The sequence below is a fragment of the Rana temporaria genome, chromosome 5 (genome assembly GCF_905171775.1).
Source record: "Rana temporaria chromosome 5, aRanTem1.1, whole genome shotgun sequence".
NCBI classification, from domain to species: domain Eukaryota; kingdom Metazoa; phylum Chordata; class Amphibia; order Anura; family Ranidae; genus Rana; species Rana temporaria.
In genome coordinates this window covers 72,672,026-72,696,360 of record NC_053493.1, presented here as the reverse complement: position 1 = coordinate 72,696,360, position 24,335 = coordinate 72,672,026, and the positions used below count along the sequence as shown (strand labels likewise).

The following is a 24,335-nucleotide window of genomic DNA, read 5'->3' as shown; positions in this document are numbered from 1 at the left end:
TTAGACTTGATAAAACACAGTGGACCAACACCAGCAGATGACATGACTGCTCAAATCATCACTGACTGTGGAAACTTCAAACTGGATCTCAAGCAATTTGGATTATGTGCCTCTCCACTCTTCCTCCAGACTCTGGGATTTCCAAATGAAATGCAGAGGACTTTGGACTACAGAGCAACAGTCCAGTCCCTTTTCTCCTTAGCCCAGGTAAGACGCTTCTGACTTTGTCTCTGGTTCAGGAGTGGCTTGACACAAGGAATGCAACAGTTGTAGCCCATGTCCTGGCTACGTCTGTGTGTGGTGGCTTTTGAAGCACTAACACCAGCCTTAGTCCACTCCTTGTGAATCTCCCGTAAATTCTTGAATGGCCTTTGGTTCACAATCCTCTCAAGGCTGCGGTTATCCCTGTTGCTGGTGCACCTTTTTCTACCACACTTTTTCCTTCCACTCAACTTTCCAATACTTTGGATACCTTCCAACTTTGAATAGAGCACTCTGTGAACAGTCAGCTTCTTTTTTTTTTTTTTTGAAAAATATTTTTATTGAAAGATTTCAAACACAGTACATATCACAGTTAGACAGAACTAGACAAAAACAGCTCAACGTCCTACAACACTTCAGGAGAAAAAGCTGATACATCGAAGGATAGCAACTTCTGCAGTGCAAATACGAGGTCTGGTTAAGATCTGCGGTGACTGACATATACATGCAGAATGGGGGGGGGGAGAAAGGGAGGTAAGGGGAGGTGTCACCTCCGAGACCATGTTTTAACCAGCAGTTTCTGGTTCCTCCACCCAGACCCGCCAAATTTTTTCATATTTTTGTGGGCACCCACGGTTGGCATATGTGTCCTTATATAAGGGAAGACTGGTATTCACCAGGCGTCGCCACTGCACCAGGGATGGGGGCGAGGGTTTTTTCCAATGCATGGCCACATTCTTGCGGGCGTAGAAGAGTAGTAGGCTAACTAAAGTGCGTTTTGCTGAGGTCCGAACCAGGTTTTCTATTATGCCCAAAAGGCATATCTCCATAGTTAGGGGCAGGTGAGTCCCAGCAATTCTGTTAGTCAGTTCTAAGACCGCCTCCCAGTAATGTATCACCTCTGGGCATTGCCAGAAAATGTGCGAAAAGTCCCCCGGGGAGTCGCCACACCGCCAGCACTCCTGTGAATGTGCAGGGTTCATTTTGTGTAGCCTGTAGGGGGTGAAGTATGCCCTGTGTACTATTTTGTATTGCACCAGTCTGTCACGAACCGACACCAGCGTAGTGAAGGGTAGGTCCCATACGTCATCCCAGTCATCTGCGTCTAGTGTGGGGATGTCAGTTTGCCACCTGGCCCGCAGCCCGTCAAGGGGAGGGAGGGACACAAAGAGGAGGTAGGAGTATAAGCGCGAAGTGGGCTTCACATCACAATGGAATCTGAGTGTCCTCTCCAGCTCCGACTGGGCCACAATACAGGAGGACAAAGGAAACTGCGCCGAAAAGGCATGCGACAGTTGGTGGTACCTGAAATAATAGTGAGCGGGCAGATTAAATTCGGACGATAGCTCAGTGAAGGGCCTCAGCGCATTTTGCGAAACAATATGGGAGATTAATTTCACGCCGTACTTTGACCACGCAAGGGGATCCGTCAGTTTGTATATGTGATCCAAGGTAGGGTTATTCCAGATCGGGGCATTTGGTGAGATTTCAGTGGGCTTACATTTTTCAATGGTCAGGCCGGTTCGCCACGCCCGCAGGGTGGTAAGCATAGAGGGGGTCAGAGGGTAAGGCGCGCGGGGGCCCCGAAACAGCAAACACTGAAGGGCCTCCAACGAGCCCACCACCGACGCCTCAAGGGCAGTGGAGGTGTTCGTACCATCCGGCCGCAGCCACCAAGCCGCCGTAACCAGCTGGGCGGCGAGATAATATTTGTAGCAGTCCGGAAATGCCATCCCACCCTGCGTTCGCGGTCTCATTAAGGTAGATAGCTTATACCTCGGTGGGGAGGACCCCCAGATAAAGGAGGAAAAAAGTCTATTTAGTTTAGCAAAAAAGGACTTAGGTATCCACTGCGGCGAGTGGCGGAAGAGATAGAGAAGTTTGGGGACTATTTTAATTTTGAGAAGATTCACCCTCCCCCATACCGACAGAGGGAGGTTGCCCCATGCCTTAAATTTTGATTGGGCGTCTACCAAAACCGGGGAGAGATTCAGGGGGATAAAGTCAGAGGCCGAAGTTGAAACAAGCACCCCCAAATATTTAAAAGTATCCACCCAGCAGAGGGGGCTATCTGGGGGGGAGGTAGATTTGGCCGCCTGGTCTATCGGGAACAGGAGAGATTTGGACCAGTTCACTCTGAGTCCAGTGACCGGAGCGAATGTGTCTAGCACCGACAAGGCGCCCTGCAGGGAGGGGCCGGCATCATTCAGAAAAAGCAGCATATCGTCGGCGTATAAGGCCACCCTCTCCTCTAGCAGACCCACCCTGAGCCCCTTAACGTGGCGAGATGTACGAAGCGCCTCCGCCACTGGCTCAATGGCGAGGGCAAAGAGGGCCGGGGAAAGGGGACAGCCCTGCCTAGTGCCTCGAGAAAGCCGAAAGGGGACAGAAACCGCACCGCCCAAGCGCACCGACGAGGTGGGGGCCTTGTATATGACCTGCAGCCACGTTATGAATAGTAAGGGAAATCCCATTCGTCTCAAAGTCTCCCATAGGAAAGGCCACTCGACCGTGTCAAAGGCCTTTTCTACATCTAGTGAGGCCACAGTCCTCGTTCCGGTATTAACGTGTCGGGTATGAATGTTGGTAAAGAGTCGCCTGAGATTAACATCTGTAGACCTCCTGGGCATGAACCCCGTCTGGTCAGAGTCTATTACAGTAGGTAACATGGGGTACAGTCGCAGGGCGAGTAGCTTGGTAAGTACCTTAAAGTCGGTGTTCAACAGTGCAATAGGGCGGTAGGAGGCACAGGAAGCAGGGTCCTTGGGAGGTTTATATATCAGTGTCAAGTGGGCATGATACATAGAGGCGGGGAGGCTGCCCTCAGCCAAACACGTAGTGTAAAGCTGTGCCAACATGGGGGCCAGGAGGCCCACATGGGCTTTGTAGAAATCGAGTGGGAGTCCATCAGGTCCTGGCGCCTTGCCCGATGGGAAGGACTGGATGGCAACCTGGACCTCAAGAGCTGTAAATGGTTTTACTAGGGCCTCCCTCTCCTGATCAGAGAGCCAACCCAATGCTAAGGGGTCAAGCAGGTCGTTAAGCGTCTCAGGCCGGAAGCCCGCGGGTAACCCAGAGGAGTAGAGGGTCCTGTAGAAGTCGTTAAAGGTCTGCAGTATGTCTTGAGGAGAGGACACAGTCCCCCCTTCCGGGGTCTGGAGGAGAGATATGGTCGTGAGAGGTTGGTCGTGTTGGGCCATCATGGCCAGAAACCGGCCATTCCGGTCACCCTGTTCAAATGCCCTCTGTTTGCCCTTATGTATTTCCAGACGTGTCGCTTCAGCTATGTGCAGATGTAAGTCGCGCTGGGCCGCCATCATCAGATCAAAACGATCCGAGGAGGGGTCAGTATTATATGTGGCAGTGCGGTCCGCGACCCGCTGCTCCAAGTCCACCAACTGCGCCGAGTGTTGTTTTTTGACACTAGCTATAGAGGAGATGTACTGTCCCCTTGTATATGCCTTGAAAGTGTCCCAAACTACGTCCGGGGAGGCCGTACCAGTATTACGCTCCCAGAAGTCAGTCAGCAGGGGGGATACAGCTTCAGCTATGTCTGGATGGTTCACCCATTGGGCGCCCAGCCTCCAGAGTGCAGCACAGCGTGAGGCCGGAGAGCGGAGCACTACTAATAACGGGCTATGGTCCGACAGACCGCTGGGAAGATAGTCCGCCTCCAACACATCCGCTAACAGTGCGGGGTTGGAGAAGGCCAGATCTATCCGGGACGCGGTCTTGTAGGAAGCAGAGTAGCAGGAATAGGCACGCACATCTGGGTGTTTCCACCTCCAGACCTCCTCCAGGCCCACCGCCTGAGCCCAGGCCAGTAGGTCGGAGGACCGGGACTTCGGCGGAGTGGGTCTATCTAGTTCTTGGGACAGGATGGCATTAAAGTCTCCCATCACTATGACCTTCCCCGGGCAGAACGGTGCAATCTTATCTAAAACATCATACAATAGGGCTGAAGAGAAGGGGGGGGGAATGTACAAATTGACAACAATGTACCTCTGCGACCATAATGTAAAAACGAGGACCACATATTTACCTAGGGGGTCCGTACGGACTTCTTCAATTACACAGGGAAAATTCTTATGGATAAGGATTGTCACCCCCCTAGCGTACGTGGAATATGTAGCATGTATTGCTCGCTGAACCCAGGGTTTTTTAAGGGTCAGGATCTTGCTGCCCATGAGGTGAGTCTCTTGGAGTAAGATAAGTTGTACAGGGCGGGACTTCAAATACTGGAATAGGGTGGCCCGTTTAAACTTGGAGTTAAGACCCCTGACATTCCAAGAGAGAATGGAGAATGAGTCAGGCGGGCGGTCAGCCATCTGGCAGGGGGGGTGGAGGGAGGGCAGGGTACCAATTTAGGAGCATCTCGAGACACCCCAGGAGCAGCAGGACCTCGAGTACATTACAAATCATGTCAGCAAAGCTTGCGCAGGGCACCATCCTTACAGAGCAAAAGACATTGAGCTTAACATAAACAGTGAACACAAAAAATAACAAACTTCCCAGGCACCGGGTGCCTATCCGACTATGTCCCATCCCTCTAGCAACTGCCGGAGGGGTGGGAATAGTTTTTCCCCAAACAGGAACAGTCAAAAACATAGGGTGTAGATGAGCCCTTAAACTGGGGCCCTACACGGCATCCGCGAGGCTGCTCTCTCACAGCAGAGGCCTGCGGTCAATGTTCATGGACACAGAGCCCAAGTAAGATCGGGCGCAAAAATAGGACAGAAAAAATCAAAACAAAAATAAAATAAAACTTGGACAGAACACAAGTACAGGTGGGGGGGGGGGGAGTTGGCGGCTTCGCGTGTCTCAGTTCTTGGAGTCCTGAGTAATGCGCCTTCATGTCGGCGCGCTGAGCAACCAAACTCCATGCAGTAGTATGGGCATATTCCCGGCCTGGGCAGGGTATATGGGCCAAAGCTCGGGGGGGTAGTGGCACCCGGAGAGGAAGGCCGCGGTGAGGGAGCAAAGGCAGCACCTTAAAGTGGGAAAAATAAAATGTATGGAGGGAGAAAACAGGATAAGGAGGGGGAGCTGGATCTCTGTCCACAGTGTAAAGAGAAAAAAAAAAACCAAAACAAACTCATGGGGGGCACAAACGCAGTCATCTCCCCGCAGCGGCAGGATCAGGGACCAAGGGCAATAGCAGCCAGCAAACATCGGATGTTTGTGGCACAGTGGAATACAGGAGGAACATACAACAGTCCATCAGGACGAAGGAGGGGAGGAAAACGATCTCCCCCGAGATCCAAGAGGCCACATTCTGTTACCCCAAAAAACAGTGATAAATCCCCACCACATCGGGGGGGGGGAAGGGGTTGCCCGGGGGAGAGAAGAAAACTAGCCGCCATACTTGCCACGAGGTATGCGTCATCCGCGGGCCTCCAGCCACGACATAGCCGCCTCCGGATCTGTGAAAAAGCGCGTGCGATCCCCATCTATCACCCGCAACTTGCTAGGGTAAAGCAGGCTGAATTTGAGGCCTTGGTCTCGCAGACTTCTGCGCACCTCGGTGAAGGAGCGGCGCTGGCGTTGCACCTCTGGAGAGTAGTCCGGGAACAGCATGATCCTGGTTCCCTCAAACATCAGATCCCTCTTTTCTCTGGCAGCCGCCAGGATGCGATCCCTGTCCCGGTAGTTAAGTAGGCGAAGCAGGAAAGGCCGCGGAGGGGCCCCTGGGATTGGAGGCTTAGGAGGAACCCTGTGTGCCCGCTCGACCACAAACGTAGGTGGCATAGCTGGTAGGCCCAGCAGGGAGATGAGAAAGGTTTCAGTGAACTCCGCAGGCTTAGGGCCCTCCGCCCGCTCTGGGAGGCCCAGGATCCTGATGTTGTTTCTCCTGAGCCTATTCTCCGTGTCGATGGATTTCTCCTGCAGGGCTCTGACCTGCATCTGTAGGGAATGGAGATCCCTGGAGTCGGCCCTGGTAGAATCCTCAAGCTGAGAAATGCGGCCCTCCGCCTCGGCGAACCGGGCCCTGAATTTGTCCATATCATGCCTAATAAGGCTTACATCCGCCACTAGATGGTCGATCTTCACCATCACGGAGTCCCGTCCCTCCTTGATCGCTGCCAGGAGTTCAGCATGAGAGGCGGCTTGGGATGCCGACGGATTAGGCAGGGGTGGAAAATCAACGGACATCTCCAGGGCTGAGAGCCTCGTGGGCAAGATGGCCGTCGCGGCCCGAGCTCCAGGCGTCGAGGACGAACGGAGCTTGCCCGGCGACAGCGGAGGGGCTCTCGGGGTACCGGGTGTCTTCTTCCGCCCCAGGGTGCCTGCGGAACGGGTGCTGGGTGCAGGAATCTGCGCTGAAAGTTAGTCAGGATGAGGGTAAGAGCGGAGCTCAGCTAACACACGTCTGCTCCCTTTCTAAATTGCATTGTTTATTGTCGAACAGTCAGCTTCTTTAGCAATGACATTTTGTGACTTACCCTCCTTGCGTAGGGTGTAAATGACTGTCTTCTGGACAACTGTAATGTCAGCAGTCTTCCCCATGATTGACTTTACATTTTTTTAAATGCATCTGTATCATCTATGTCCATTAAAAGCAAAATCTGTACGGAATAGTAACCCTGTCTCATTGCCAAAGCCTTTCTTTTACAAAGATTTTATTTAAAGTAAAGTTAGCATAACCAACATTCATAGCTATTACATAACTTCTTTCTTATGTATAAGGTTCAGAATTAATCTTCAGCTCTGTGTATACAAAGGAGCATGGGGAAGCTCAATAATGGGGATGGTATTGACACAGCCCCAAATGATCCACAAAGGCTCAAAATTGATCTGGTCCAGAAATATTTAGACAGCATAAAGGTGAATAAGGCACCTGGACCAGATGGCATACTCACTAATCCTAAAAGAATTGAGCGCTGTCATTTCAAAGCCATTATTTGTAATTTTTAGGGACTCTTTGATGACTGGAATAGTGCCACTGGACTGGCGTAGGGCCAATGTGATGCCTGTATTTAAAAAGGGATCAAAGTCTTTACCAAATAACTATAGACTATTAGTTTAACTTCTATGGTTGGAAAGATACTGGAGAGTTTAATAAAAGACCACATAGATGAGTTCTTGCTGTAAAAAAATATTTTAAGCAACAGACAACATGGATTCATGAAAGACAAGTTGTCAGACAAAGAAGCGGTTTCAAAGCAAGCAAAATCCTTACTTGTATTAAGAGAGGTATAGACTCCAGAGAGAGAGCGAAAGATATAATTTTGCCCCTGTACAAATCATTAGTATGACCTCATCTGGAATATGCAGTTCAGTTTTGGGCACCAATTCACAAAAAGGATATTGGGAAACTGCTGAAAGTGCAGAGAACAGAGTAATAGAGGAAATGAATTTGTCTTTTAAGAAGAGGAGACGAAAGAGGTAGTAAACCACATCCTAAAAATAATAATAATTGGGCCCCGTGCAGTTTAAGTTATAATGTACTAGTATGCATTGCCCTCCAGTGGCGTATTGTCACCGCTGAAGGCGCTTCCATCTTCACCCAGTCTTCTTTCTGGGTTCACAGGCTCCAGCTATCTGAATGGCCAAGCCAGCAATAACATCACGGGTATGCCGTTCCTTTAGAGCGTATGCGCAGGTGATGTCACTAGCTGCATCAAAAGTAAATATCTCCTAAACAGTGCACGTTTAGGAGATATTTACCATACCTTTAGGTAAGCCTTATTATAGGCGTAGGTTCAAATCATACATGGGAGTTTACTCCCACTTTAAGGGGGGGAATATGATCATAGGTAATGTTCATCCCGGGAATATCCGATTGCCTCTTGGGGATCAGTAAGGATTTTTTCCCCTGCTGTAGCAAATTGGATCATGCTTTGCTGTTTTTTTTTTTGCCTTCCTCTGGATCAACTGTGGGTATGGGATTGTGTATGTAGGATTGTAGAATTCTTTTTTTCCCTTTTAATGGTTGAACTAGGTGGACTTTTGTCTTTTTTCAACCAGCCTAACTATGTAAAAGTGGTTGTAAAGGGTAAAGTTTTTTTACTTTAATACCTTTTATGTGCAGCTTTCCCCACCCCTACATACTTACCTGAGCTTCCATCCAGTGCTGTGCTCGAGAGCATTAGCGCTGATCTCTCTCTCTCCCTCCTCACTGGCAGTAGCAGTAAAAGCCATTGGCTCAGGATCAAGTCTTCACAAGTGCCACACTAGCAAGCCGCCTTGTTATGGGGCACTTGGAGGTCAGGAGGAGCCAGATGCACTAGCAAGGATCCAAGAAGCGAAGGATTAGGGCTGCTCTGTGCAAAACTATTGCACAAAGCAGGTAAGTATACCATGTTGTTTAAAAAGAAAATAAGAACCTTTACAGTCACTTTAATTGTGATTATTTTAAACCAGTGTTTCTCAACTCCAGTCCTCGAGGCGCCCCAACAGGTCATGTTTTCAGGATTTCCATTATTTTGCACAGGTGACTTGATCAGTTTCACTGCCTTAGTAATTACCACAGCCGTTTCATCTGAGGGAAATCCTGAAAACATGACCTGTTGGGGCGCCTTGAGGACTGGAGTTGAGAAACACTGTTTTAAACAACCTTAGATATATTGATGAATCCAATGTTGGCCTATTGATTGCCAAACCATTTTATAAACTATGTAACTTGCCTCTCATGGGGGAGATCATGAACATGGTAACAGCTGTTATTTCTATATGCTCCCCCTGCTGCAAAGCAGACCTTGCGTTGGGATGGTCTATCTGCCTACACTTTAGTGCTCAAAGGAACAAACTACTGAAGGTAACAAATGTGTGTGGATGGAAAGAGGTGGGGGGTAGATAGACAGGAACATGATGTTTGAATCTGGTACACTGCTTTCAGAACTCAGGTTGCACCAAGTGAGAGTTTTACTTCTGCAGTATTCTATTGATTTATACGATAAAATTATTCACTTTGTAGATCAAGTACCTTAATTAATCCACTCTGGTTGCAGGTTCAGACATGTATGTATCCAATGAACTCAAAGGATGCAAAAACTCTATATAATTTTCAGTAGCTGGGACAGTGTCTTATATATGGTGTACCTATAGCAAAATATATTGCCAATACATTAAAGCACCAATTCTGCAATATTTAAATATCTTTTATCCTGTTTTTACAGTTCACCGAAATATCTGACCGCTTGTTAAGATCATGCAGCACAGACATTGATGTGTTCTTCAGTGAGATTGACCAGTCAATCGCTGCAAGTCGTAGTGTCTTCTGTCAGTTAGAAGAAAACTTCAACAGAGGCATCAGTGATGCAGATTGGGAAAGGATACAAGTACAGGTGAGCTGTAGTCATCTACCATCGTATCTGCAGGTTTCCCACAAAGAGAAATTCACAGATTCCATCACTATTATACGGGGCCTCAGACCTTTGGCTTAAATATGTAGATTCAATTTCAAGTATATTTTATTTTTCATAAATACATTTAACTGAGCATTAAAAGATAGTGTTCCACATAGCTCCAAAGGTGAACTTATGGACCAGCTATTGTAGGCTTTTGCCACATAATGTACAAAGCATTCAGGCTTCAGGACTTAAAACTTTGAGAAAACAAAAAGCTTGTTTCTTAATTGTACATTACAGAACACAGGACAATATTCAGGGACATAGGGGTATGCTGCTGCCTTTAGGATATTGGACACTGGAAAAAAAAAAAAAGCTGTAAGGAGATCCCAGTGCAGTTATTTCCACACTAGTCTTTTGCTAGTGTCCTAGAAGAGAAGACACATTCTTTCTGCTAAGAAAAGCTACCCACAGTTTTTATTTTATCAAGATCTTTTTTTTTCTTCTAGAAAGTTTCTTCAGTGGCTGCAGAGCCCTCTGGGGCTGATTTGTGCAACTTTCCAGATTAGCTCATTCTTGGCATATCCTGCATGTAGTACCCAGAACCTGATATGAGGAAGATGTGGGGTCAGTCTGTAATATGTCTTCCAGCACTGGTCTCTCACCTAGGCATTTCTCGTCGCGAAAACCGGTCGTGTGTATGCTTTTCCGAGGGTAAAGAAAACATGCATGCTCAGAATCAAGTATGAGATGGGAGTGCTCGTTCTGGTAAAACTAGCGTTCGTAATTGAGATAGCACATTCGTCACGCTGTAACGAACTGAAAAGCACAAAGACTGAAAAGCGCGAATCGTCTCTCACCAAACTTTTACTAACACAAGGATCAGCAAAAGCAGCCCAAAGGGTGGCGCCATTTGAATGGAACTTCCCCTTTATAGTCCCGTCATACGTCACCGCGCTTTGGTCAAGCGTTTTTTTGACTAAACGTGTGTATACAAGGCAGTCTTGAAAGGAATCATGTTGGGTTTTGGCATGTCTGGAAAACCGGTTGTGTGTATGGGGCATTACACAGACCTCGTCAGAATCCTTAGCAAACTCTCCATGGGCCCTCCCAAATTGACCAGATCTTCTGTCTCAAGGAATGGTTTGCCACACTTTTTCTCGGTTGCAGACTTTAATGACCTGGCTGTTGCAGTCCAGGTCTTGAGGGACAGGTGTGTATTGAGAGTCCATTATCCTTATGCTTTTAAAAGCTAAAAAATAAAAAATGTCTTGCAAGTCTACTGTCACTTCTGGGAGATCTCCGTCTGGTTCTTTTGGTTTTGCAAAAACTTCTCTTTGAGCCCATTAGGGATATTCCTCTGACCATCTTAACTTGTAAGGTTGCCTTTCTCATTGCCAACACTTCAGCAAGACATCTCTTGGAGCTGTTGGCCTTAACCTGTAAAGCAATGTTTCTCAACGCCAGTCCTCAAGTACCTTCTGCAGGTATGTTTTCAGGATTTCCCTCAGATAAAACAGCAGTGAAACTGAAATCACCTGTGCAAAATAATGAAAAGCCTGAAAACATGAGTACTGGAGTTGAGAAACATTGCTGTAAAATACCTTTTCTTATGTTAGACAAAGACAAGTTTTATTTATTTTTTAACCACTTACCCCCCGGACCATATTGCTGCCCAAAGACCAGAGTACTTTTTGCGATTCGGGACTGCGTCGCTTTAACAGACAATTGCGCGGTCGTGCGACGTGGCTCCCAAACAAAATTGGCGTCCTTTTTTTCCCACAAATAGAGCTTTCTTTTGGTGGTATTTGATCACCTCTGCGTTTTTTATTTTTTGCGCTATAAACAAAAATAGAGCGTCAATTTTGAAAAAAATGAATATTTTTTACTTTTTGCTGTAATAAATATCCCCCAAAAATATATAAAAAAACATTTTTTTTCCTCAGTTTAGGCCGATACGTATTCTTCTACATATTTTTCGTAAAAAAAATCGCAATAAGCGTTTATTGATTGGTTTGCGCAAAAGTTATAGCGTTTACAAAATAGGGGGTATTTTTATGGCATTTTTATTAATATTTTTTTTACTAGTAACGGCGGCGATCAGCGATTTTTTTTTTCGGTATTGCGACATTATGGCGGACACTTCGGACATTTTTGACACATTTTTGGGACCATTGGCATTTTTATAGCGATCAGTGCTATAAAAATGCATTAGATTACTATAAAAATGCCACTGGCAGTGAAGGGGTTAACACTAGGGGGCGGGGAAGGGGTTAAGTATGCCTGGGTGTGTTCTTACTGTGGGGGGGGGGTGGCCTCACTAGGGGAAACACTGATTTTCTGTTCATACATTGTATGAACAGAAAATCAGCATTTCCCCTGCTGACAGGAACGAGAGCTGTGTGTTTACACACACAGCTCCCGTTCCCCGCTCTGTACCGAGCGATCGCGTGTGCCCGGCGGCGATCGCGCCCGCCGGGCACACGCACGGGAGTCGGGGGCGAGCGGGGGGCGCGCGCGTGCGCCCCTAGTGGCGGCTAAAAGGTAGGACGTTCATTTACGTGGTCTCGCCTAGGAGAGCCACCTTGTGGACGTATAATGACGGTGCGGCGACGGCATCTTCTGTCCTGCTCTGAAACATCATAAAGAGATCTCCCTTCATAGTTTGGATGGGGTATTCACTGTTCAAATCTACCTGCTGACCACACCCCCCTTTTGACAATATGACTAAGTCATTCCTGTCCCTGTACATTCAACAACTTCCTTCTCAGTCTTATGACCTCAAGGACAAAGGTCCTACTTTGTCTGTGAATGCTCATTCAAACAGATTTGTTGGTTCTTTGTGCATATTTTACCATCAGCCTTCTGTTTCTCAGATTTGCAAGGCTGCCATCAAGCCTTTTGTACACACATTTGTTATGGTTTACTAGGTGGACATTCAGACCTGTGCTGATGTATAGTTCTTCAGGAGATTATGTTGAGCTACCTATATTAAAAGCCTTTTTTTGTTGTGTTGCCCAGCCCTCAGTTGGGACACTTTTGGCCATTCATGTTCCTGAATAATGTCCTGTAATGTGCTATTACCTGTAAACCCTTACCTGTTATGTTTTTTCAATATCAGACACAAACCCATGAGTCCCTTACCATATGCAAATTAGAAACCTAGGTGACAAAAATACACTGTCCACAATTGTACCAGCCAGCGCTGTACAGTGTGTAGGCCAGACATCCGGTCACTTCTCTGGCTGTATGCTTGTCCCTGTGCAGTGATTAAGTGGGATAATAACTGTGTATCTTGAAACAATTCAGCAACTGCAGATCTAACATTTCTATTCTGACAGGTTCTCATTTGTAAGCCAAGCTATGGTTACCCATCTTGAGATGACCAGGTTTCTGTTTTTAAAGGGGTACATAAATTATGAAAAACACTTTTTGTTTGCTTTAGTTTAATACACGGTATAAACAGTATTACATTTAATAGACCTGACCAAAATTACATTTTGTCATGTAGGCTGTTCATCAGGAAATATCGGACTGTCCAATATGTATCACAGCATTGAATTACAATGAAGACCATAGAGGACTGTCCTCCTCCCGACCCATTGTGCTTCTGTCCTGCTCACATGTCTTTCATCAAGCTTGTCTTCAGGCCTTTGAGGACTTCTCAGTTGGGAAATGCCCATTTTGTCCTTTGTGCCGATCTCCATACCAGAAGAAAATATTTCCCCGTTAGGCTTTTATGGAAAATTACTACTCTCTCACCCTGTTTCTGTATAGATTTTTTTTTTTTAAACAACTGCCCAACCTTACCAGTGAACATGTTAATCATTTGATACAGATGCATTATGTTATACTTTTGATGGAACCTGTTAATTTTTTTTTTTTTTTTACAAAATGTGAAAAGTTTAGGACCACTGTCAGGGGTTAAAGTGAAGGAAAATAAAACATTTCTAACAGAGGACAGTATAGAACCTCCATCAGAATTTTATGCATATGCAATTTTGATACATTTTCTGGTTGCTGGACTCCAGCCATGCACCTGTGAAACATAAGACCCAAAAAGCACGTTTTCCATTGATTTTAGTGGGGAGGGTACATTTTTGGTGAACTTTTTAAGCATGCAAAATTCAGCATGCAGGGCTTTTAAAAAGTACCACACCAGCACACTGGTGTTACGAGTTCCATAGGATTTAAAGGGATACATTTTTCATGCTTTTTTACCACATTTTAAACACCAAAGGTACATCAAAATGTATATGAAAAGACCCTAAGGGAATTCCCCCTCACTTCCTGTCCAAGTGTTGGGTGAAAGAACAGGAAAAGAGAAGAGAAATCTCATCAATGTAGGAAAAAAAATGTGCTACTGCAATATTTTGTTTCCCTGCAGTGCATGAAAAAGGCACATTGTGGTAAACTATTGCACAGAATGAATGGCAATTCATATGCATATTATGTTTCCGTAAAGCATACATATTACCACAGTGTCCTAGGTGTAAAGAGGCTCTACATTAACGACCTTCTACGAGCAATCCGACATACACATGATGTAAAAGAAAACGTGCACATATTATAAAGGATGTGTGTTTGTACTAGATAGGCACACCAACTCGCATTTGGCAAAAATGTCAACTGCCAGGCCTTAACGGCAATAGATTTGGAAACTAAAAAAACATATTGGAAGCAAGTCCATAGAAATTCCAAGAAGGTCTTCTGGAAGCATAAAGCATAACACTGTCAGCAACTTGTCCTCTTAGTAGCAGGATTGGGATATCCTCCAACGTGGAACCACGTGAAAGCACAAAAAGGAGAGAGAGAGAGAGAGAGAGAGATGCAAGTGCCACCTACTGAGCTACACTAATATATTATTCAACATTCTAAGTTTAATTTAGCCACCCCCAATACAGTGGCAGCCCTTTGATTTTCGTCAAAATGGCACCTGCCGTTTACCCTTATTGGACCACGGTAAGACTGCAGCACCAGCCATTATTTAAGCTTCCCCAATATGGTGGCACAAGTATATGTAACTCAGTACGGACTGATGAGTAAATATAGGGCTAGATTCAGGTACGGCGACGTAAATTTGTGCGGGCGTAGCGTCTGTTATTTACGCTACGCCGCCACAATTTAGAGAGGCAAGTGCAGTATTCACAAATCACTTGCTCCGTAAGTTGCGGCGGCGTAGCGTAAATCTGCCGGCGTAAGCGCGCCAAATTCAAATTGGCCAAGAGGTGGGCGTGTTTTATTTAAATAAAACATGACCCAACGTAAATCACGTTTCTCACGAACAGCGCATGCGCCGGCCGTGAACGTATCCCAGTGCGCATGCTCCTAATCACGTCGCAAATAGTCAATGCTTTCGACGTGAACGTAATTTACGCAAAGCCCTATTCGCAAATGACTTACGCAAACGAGGTAAAATTTTCAAAATTCGACGCGGGAACGACGTCCATACTTAACATTGGCTATGCCTCATATAGCAGGAGTAACGTTACGCCGGAAAAAGCCTTGCGCAAACGATGTAAAAAAATCCGCCGAGCGCACGTACGTTTCTGAATTGGCGTATCCAGCTCATTTGCATATTCTACGCTGAAATCGACGGAAGCGCCACCTAGCGGCCAGCGTAAATATGCACCCTAAGATACAACGGCGTAGGAGACTTACGCCGCTCGTATCTTAGCCTAATTTAAGCGTATCTGGTTTCCATAATACGCTTAAATTTACGACGGCGTAGATTCAGAGTTACGACGGCGTATCTACTGATACGTCGGCGTAACTCTCTGTGAATCTAGCCCACAGTGTTTTGTTTGCTCTGTAGCTAGAAGAGCTGGATTTGATTGCTGGGTCTGTTCATGATTTCACAGGTAGAGAGATGTATTATTTTTCCCCTGGCTCTGTTGAGAAACTTCCAGAGTTTAGGGAGGGAAATGCATGGGGTGTGTAGTTCCGCAACAGCTGGAGGGCCGTAGTTTGAAGATCCTTGGTCTACTCACATACACATTGGGAGTGCATTCTTGTCTTATTTTTAATACATCTGCTACTCTTAGTTGATGGCGCTTGTGTCTCTCTCATTTTGTGTTTTCACATGGTAATAAAAAACATGATTTATCAGGCCAGACCACCTTCTCCCATTACTCCATGATCCAGTTCTGATGTTCACATGCCTATTGTAGGCACGTTCGGCTGTGGACACAGGTCAGCATGGGCACCCTGACCGGTCTGCATCTACACAGCCCTATACACAGAAAACTGTGATGCACTGTGTGTTCTCACACCTTTCTATCAGAACCAGCATTAATGTGAGCCACAGAAGCTCTTCTATTGGATCAGACTACACGTGCCAGCCTTTGCTCCCCATGTGCATCTATGAGCCTTGACTGTCCATGACCCTGTGGCCAATTCACCAGTTTTCCTTCCTTGGACCTTTGGTAGGCCCTGACTGCTGCAGACCAGGAGCATCCCATAAGTGCTATAGTTTGAGTTGCTATGACTTACTCATCTAGCCATTACAATTTTGCTCTTGTCAAAGTCGTTCAAGACCTTATGCCTGCCCATCTTTTCTGCTTCCAATACATCAACTTCAGGAACCACATGTTCACTTGTTGCCTAATATATGCCACCCACTTCCAGATGTTATTGTTAAGAGATAATTAATGTTATTAATTTTACCTGTCAGTGGTCATTATGGCCGATTGGTGTATGTGTACAGGCAGCAATGATGTTTTTGTAGTGTGCTTATTCATAGGCTCCCAATCACATGTGCACTGTGACGGTCAATCACAGCATTCACATGATCATAATGCCCAGAAAACATTTCCTGATGTGATGTCCTTAAAGGGCCAGCTGCTGGTGTCAGTAAGGGTTTAACTTCAAATGCAAAATATAAGCTAATGTACCAGAGATGGAGATTCAATATATTGGTAGGGAATGTGCCCTATATTAAGTGGATTAGAGACAAAATTCAGATGCAGTCATGCTGCAAAGTCTATGTAACAATTTATATTTTGAACATTTTCAACCCCAGTGCCTGTGATTCCAGGCCGCCAACCAAGACAGTTTGCACAGGTCTACAACAGAATTATTACTGTACATAAGAAAGATTTTCGCTGCAGATGTAATCAAGAGGTCTGGGTCAGGTTTTATTATTTCACACTATCTCCTTTAGAATAACAAAATAACTTTATAAATTTAGCAGAAAATGTATTCTACATCTGTCTCATAATCTGCCTCACTGATCTCATTTATCTTTGCCTTCTTGTGTGAAAGAAGAATTATGTCTCTGAATTTATTTTGTAATGTGCAAGATATCACTGTGCATCCAATGGTCCAGTGTAATGACTCACGACAGATTACATATTAAAAGTGTCTTACAAACTTTGCAATCCTAGTGCTTTGATATTTGTTGTTGCACCATTACAGTATATGTAATTATAGTAGTACGTTATTAGCATCTCTGACGTTTCTGCATTTAGACCTATAGAACACATTAACCACCTCAATACTGGACACTTTCACCCCCTTCCTGCCCAGGCCAATTTTTACCATTCAAATAGGATAACAACATTCCTCTACCAAAACTCCAGCACCTGGTCTCCTCAGTTCCCAGACATTTTCAGAGTGTTAAAAGAAGTGGGGACACTACACCGTGGTAAACATGGCCCTTTCCCAACTTTTCTGAGATGTGTTGCTGCTATCAATTGAAAAATTACCTTGTTTTTTTCTTTAACCACTTGCATACAGGGCATTTTCACCAAGTCTTTCTTTGTTTCTTTTATAAAATGTTGTAAATAAGTAATTTTTCTCCTTCCCTGACAGGCACTTATAGGCTGCATTGATGGGCACTAATGAGGAGGCATTAATATGCAGCACCGGTGGGCACCGATAGGCAGCACTGGTAGACAGCACTGATGCGGGGCACTGACAGTCATCACTGATGGGCACTGATGATCAGTGCCGTGATTGTCAGTGCAGATGTCCCTGCTGAGGAATGCCGATAACTGGCATTTCCTGTTTACACTTTAATCAGCTGTGATTGGACACAGCTGATCACATGGTAAAGAGCCTACATCATGGGCTCTTTACTGTGATCTGTGATGCGCTATGCCCAAGGGGCACAGCCCACCACTGATCGTCACACTCATTTGACGTCCTCCCAGAACAAGAGGATGCATTCTGTTTTATGTAGGAGTTTACACAGTTTCACAACTTTTTTGGGGAATTGGGGTTATATTACAAAAAAACATGAGCAAAGATTTAGGAAACACAAAAAAGTTTATTGAGCATATAAACACTTACAAAAAATCCAGAAAAATGCACACAAAATGCAATACAAATAATGAAAAAAAAAGAAAGCACAGACCACAACTAAACACAATTCAGAGTGATCTTGTTCACATTTCAAACTTTGTGAATTCTCCATTTACAAAAAGGAGAAAAGAAATTGGTAAACACAAGACTTGTACTGTATGTAAAAGCAAGATGATAATAAAGACATACATTCAAGTAAATTGAATTGTATTTAGTGAGAGGTTTGTCTAAGCTTTAGCAACAGTGGCTATTTAAATCTGATTGAAAAAAGTATGTGAAATAAATGTAAAAATGGATTGTCAAAAGGGGATTAGTCACCAAAAAAACGGCTTGCTGCATCTTTTAGGCAGTTTCTACCAAAAAGTACCTTGCGTAAGAATGAAAAGTACCAAGTACAATGAGAATGAAATCGAACATGGAGAGCTGCAAATATATTCTTATGCTGACCATAAACCCATCTATTCAATTGTTCGATATAAGGATTGTTCTAATGAAGTCACATTTTTCGGAAATCCATTGAATTAAATGGCGCTTCCATGTAACAACTATAACAGGAAATGTTTAGTTCTGGCCGAATCATTTTTTAAATGTAAATTTTTTATTATTATTAAAAAAAAATGTAAACAAACAAAAAAAAAATTGAAATGATCTGGGTTCGGCCAGATGAAATAAGCACCTGCAGTGTCAAGTCCCAAGATTCCCCCCACTTTACAGCTTCCTGCGAGTGTTGGAGATTTAAGACCTTATTCACACTGGAACACAGTTTGGGAAGACTTGCATTCCGTGCATTTAAAATGCACTGCAGTTGCAATCTCCTTTCTTTAAAATTACAGATCATGTGAAGCTTGGGCCTTCCTGCAGCAATTAGGAATGACCTCACAGAAGAGGACCGAAAAAAATTGTCAGCCTTCAGTATAGAAGCCAGAGGAAATAAATCAGGAAAATGCTGATCACAGCACTTTTTGTTCATTTCAGGAATTTTCTAGTGCAGGAGAGAGGATGAATGCTGGTATTGAATTGGTTTGTTGGTAACACCTCCACTTTCCATTCCTCTAGATAGACTGAGCTGCAGCATCACATACTGTATATTACTGCTGACATGTAGCTTTGTAGTTTAACACATACACAAAAACCAGGTAAGGTCAATGATCCAACTAAAGTCTGCTCTAATTGTTGTTGTATTTTGATTTATACCCCTCTTATGAAGTCATTTAGCCAGAAAAGATGCAAGTAAGCCGTTTAAACATCTGCAACTGAGCAAGTATGGGTATGAAAAGCTGCCAAAATTATTAATGCTTTCAAACACAACACAAAATGTAAAAGTTACAAAAGTTATTATATCCTAGCAAAGGAAGTCATCCTAGGGATGGACCATGAACCTCACTTCACATCAATGTGGGATAAAAAAAAAAGATGTAGCAAATAGAGTTGGAGAAAAAATGTCCCTTACTTAAATATTCCAGGATTGGTTCATCAGTAGCTAATGAAGACTGGACTTTTCCAACAACAACCATAAGTGTTATCTATCTGTATGTATATAGTTTGCTCTGGCATAGCTAAACATACCAAGCATTATATAGAAGAGTGTATTGACAAAAAGGACAGCCTTATAAAGCAAGTTACCTACCTAGCCCAGGGTAACTACGGCTCTAAGCTCTGTTATAAATGGTTATGTAGCCAGGGTTGACCCTAGATCACAACTGCTCTAGCTAGGTGACAAAATCCCTGGCAGATACTGGCAAATTTATGATGCACAACATCCCTTTCAATCTATGCTACGAATTTTCACTAAATATGAGCTTGTGCTGGGGGTGAGGAAGGCTCAGATACTCCACCCCAAACAGCCTGGATATGCTAGAGATGCAGGGACCCAGCTGAAGAGATTTACAAGACAGAATCCTAGCATTGTTGGCTCCAGCCCATCATCAAGGGTTGAGTCAGAGGTACTGTAAGAACCCTTTGACTAGGTAAGTTTGCATTATTAAATACTCATTTTCAAAAGGGTGGAACTGTCCATTTAAATAAGAACTGTTGGTGTTGCCTGCTTTCAGATACCAAGTAACATAGTCAGATTATTGGCTAAATTTCTGACATTTATATGGAAAAGTCCAGTTGAAACTGATAATAAGTTAAGGTTTGGTGCTATAGGGTTAGCACCTTAACACTTGAGTTAAAACTTGATTGATTGCCAGAAACCATGAAAATAAATTGAAAAACTAGTCTCTCATTACAGTTTACAAAAATGTTTTAAATGTCATGGAACTACAGCAAAAGGTGTGACTTGCAGAGTCAAAGTGATAGATGGGCTGGAAGGAAACCAGTTGAAAGGCTGCATCAAATTCACCTGAAACTGGTGATGAAGTTTTGGATGGGCATTTGTGGGATGTCTGTCTGCATATCACTTGGAGACTCTAAAGATGGGGTTTCCCTACATAGAAGCCATTCCTAATAAAAGTGTCACTTTCCTGCAACTGAACTGAATAGTTTATTCAACCTTATAAAGAATCCATCAGCTGAGCAGGTTATCAATTGGTTTTATGACTTGTGGCATCTGAGCAGAAGTGAGAATTCCAGTGCAGATATGTCACCATTGGCTTCATGAGATATCAGAAAACAACATGTGATTAAGCCGGCAATGAGGTCAAGTTGACTTACAGTATGTGTGAATAGATTTGGATTTTGGCCTGATTTAGAGAAATACTGCCCAGCCCTAATATTGCTATATTTGTTTCTTTTAGTGCATAGATTAAAGAACTGCCTTTTGTAAACATGAGTTTAGTATCAGGTGCATAACAATTAGATCAATTCAAATATTAAACCCACGCATATGTTGCAAAGTTTTCCTCAAGGGCCTTATACCTACTGCACATTCAAAATACAGCATGTATGCAAAGTTCCCTCATTTACTTCATTTGTCGTATGGTCAGGCATATTTGAACTTCACGAGGCAGCTCAAAAATGGCCATGTACATCGATCATTAAAAAACAAAAAAACGATTAGAAAAGCACCTAAATGACCACAACATACAGGGATATACAATGTAATACTGACAAATAATCACAGACATATGTTGGACTTGTGTCTGTTTTCAACCTCAACTACTATGTAACCCCTGTGGTGAGATGGAAATCTGCATTATGAAGAATTAAATTACCTTAAAAAGTGGGTAGGAGGACAAATGGGACCTGTGCTTGAGAGCTCATACTTCTACAGCTCGCAAGAGTTACAAGAAGCCAGCCGATGCCCACTATCTGAAATGCAACTTGTGAGAGGACAGACAAGCTTATATAAAAGTATACAAGATGATTGTGAGCTTTAGGGCATCCTATTCCAATTTACAGTTTTAGAGCCATGTACATATCTATCCCCAGCCTACCCCCCATGCTACAACTCCTGATAATTCACCTGAAATCTGATGCAAAACTCAGCAAGCTTAATTTTCTCATATGGGTGCACTTTGGATGTGGGGCAATTTAAATAAATCATTAAAGGCTATTGATAGCAAATATAGCTATCCCAATTGCATAATGAGTTAACTGTACAGAACAGGGTGTGTTTTATATGGTCTGTCTAAATTTATGTAATAGAGGTGAGATTCGTACATCTCATTCAGGAGCCAGTCAGTCTTATCTAGGCCCCAGTATCTGCTTTATGCAGGCAGAGAACATGTTGAACTAGCTGCAGAAAAATAAATTGGATATCAGAGCAACATTTAAGAAACACTTTTATTGCTGAGCTTTCCTAGTATGTTGTGTACCAAGGACGGACTATGGATCTATTCATCTCCATTTTGCATCAATGTATTGCGAAGCAAGCTTTACTTTACCTCTTCCAGAGAAAGCATAGGACATTTCCTGTGCCGCAGTAAACAACGCCCTAGGAAAAGTGTAAATTTGACACATTCTCTTTTCATAAATGAACCATTTAGGTTAAAATGCTCAAGTGTCCCATTACTCAGAGATATACACATTTAGCATTACACTAACCGTGTGCTTATCACGGTACAACAGACTATGGGGTTTATTTACAAAAGGCAAATCCACTTTACACTACAAATGCACATGAAGTGCAGTCGCTGTAGATCTGAAGGGAAGATCTGAAATGAGGGGAAGCTCTGTTTATTTTATCATCCAATCATGTGCAAGCTAAAATGCTGTTTTTTTTTATTTTCCTTGCATGTCCCCCCTCAGATCTACAGCCACTGCACTTCTAAGTACACTTGTAGTGCAAAGTGTATTTGCCTTTCGTAAATAACCCCCAATGTCTAGTGATCATTGCTATCAGCTAGCAATTCCCACTAGCTGAAATGAAAAGACATGGAAGTAAGGTTTTTTTTTTTTTTTTTACGTTTTGAGTGTAGATCTATTAGCACACCTATTTGTTTTTTATTTTTGTCTGTGTCCCCTGTGTAGATCAGCCTCTCTATTTGCCATCATCACTGAAAGTAAAAGAAGATCCCAAATTTGTTTTGTCCCCAGATAAGTAATAGAGGGGACACCTTCCAATGGGGACACTAGTTCTGGTGACTGCGGGGGGGGGGGGGCTTGGGGGCTCTTAATTTGCAGGTAAATCTCCCCATTGGGATTAGATGGCGAAAAAAAAACTGATAGGGGTGATTACTCTATCCAAAATGTGAAAAGAGAAAGTTTGCCTAGAGTTCCACTTTAAATATCTCTCAATAAATGTTGTAGGTTTACCGGTCCTTTAAGAATCAGGATTCTGCAGCTGCCATCGGTAATAGAGTAAAAGTGACCTAAAGACTCTTTTCTAGTTTAAGAAAGCAGTAGGTGTAAAACTAGTGCGCATACTCCATGATAATAATGAAGAAACCTGTAAAGATTGGGATGTAATTAGCTCCGGCCATAAAGGGCCTAAACACCAAAAACACACAACTAAATTCACCAGATCGCTTTTAGGAAGCTCAGAAATCTCAAGACTGAGAGCTCCTTGGAGATTGTGCATCTCTCTCAGTATCTCAGCTGTGATTTACATATTGGTCTATAGGTCAGCTTTACAGCAAGCAGTGGTGTCAACTGACCTCTGCTGGGTGTTTTGCCGGAATGTATGGAAATTCCAAGACAAGGCTTGGGACACCATTGGTCAGTACGCAGAGGAGCTCGAGCAAATATGTTGTCGTAGATTTGGGATCTTGGAGAAGTATAATTCAGGAATTGCAGGTGACTGTACTCCATGGCTTAAATTTGTGCATTTGGTTTCAATTGCCTCACCCTGGAAGTTTGCATATATCAGTGCTACTCTTTTCAATAGTGAGCAATGTGAGGATATGTAGACCTGTGCAGTATTTACATTAGTAAACCAATTACACGTGATAACTTTCAGAGAGAAGACAGCGGGGCTGTAGTCCAAAACAACCAATCTGATATCCCCTTTCAGCTGTCAGCATGAGGAAAACACAAAAACAAAAGAAAGAAGGCGCCACCAGGTCAGGAACAATGTGATTTAAATTTTACAATAGGTGCATTATGCACTTAGATTTAAAATGAGAGAATTCCGCATACAAGTCCTTGCTGGCCCATAGGTGGCGATCATCCGCTGCAGATGTAGGCTGTGATGTTAAACTATCCCCTGGGATCTTCGTCAACTGGAAAACCAGGAATTCCGGGTGATGTGTGCACCAAGAGTGAGGCTTGAGACAAGCCCCCTATGCTTGAAAAAGGAGCGCGCCTTGCATCCTACGGTGCATGCTCCGAAACGTTGTCGCTCTGTCTCTGCCCGTGACATCATCGCGCTCCCACACTGTTTGTGTCTTTGTCCCAAGCCTCATTCTTGGTGCACACATCGCCCGGACTACCTGGTTTTCCAGCTGACGAAGATCCCAGGAAATAGTTTAACATCACAGCCTACATCTGCAGCGGATGATCGCCACCTATGGGCCAGCAAGGACTCGTATGCCAAATTCTCTAATTTTAAATGTAAGTGGATAATGCACCTATTGTACAATTAAAATCACATTGTTCCTGACCTGGTGGCGCCTTCTTTCTTTTGTTTTGCATATTTGGAGCCTGCTCCCATCTTCCCCCTGGAGGCTTGCCCTGAAACATGAACTCTGTATTTTTTTAATCTATAGGACTTTCCCATTTTTTCCATTCCCCATTCCAATTTCTCCCATTGTGTGACACACGCTGTATAATACATAAAAGGTCCATCATTCAACGGACATATTTTCTTGCATACCTGATTACAGCGCCACTACCCCCATTGTTTTAGCATGAGGAAAATGGACTGGCTACTTGTTAAATAATCTAATATTCTTGATGGTGTGTACATGGGAGAAATCAAGGGTTATTAAAGAAAGCATGGCTGTGCTCATAGCTCATCAGATAACTGATATGTAATAAAGATTACAGGTAATTTAGGAGGAAAAATTAGCCCCCTACACCGGTAGTAGGAGAGGAGAGATTTCCCGCGAAGGGGACAAGAATTTTAAAATTGGAGATCTTGCAAGCTACATGAGAAATAAGAAACCAGCAGGTGAAATGTGTCTGAAACCGGACAATAAGGAAAACAGAACAGGAATA

The 24,335-nt window shown here is 43.9% G+C and overlaps 1 protein-coding gene across 1 annotated transcript in view; it reads left to right on the top strand.

Moving 5' to 3' along the window:
- Window positions 1-13,549, top strand: part of RNF32 (ring finger protein 32) — a 64,350-nt gene extending 50,801 nt beyond the window's left edge. The window contains exons 8-9 of the mRNA XM_040352706.1: window positions 9,321-9,488; window positions 13,003-13,549. Of these exons, the coding sequence (XP_040208640.1) occupies window positions 9,321-9,488; window positions 13,003-13,224 (390 nt within the window). The 3' untranslated portion in view covers window positions 13,225-13,549. The remainder of the gene's footprint in view (window positions 1-9,320; window positions 9,489-13,002) is intronic.
- The last annotated feature ends 10,786 nt before the right edge of the window (window positions 13,550-24,335 follow it).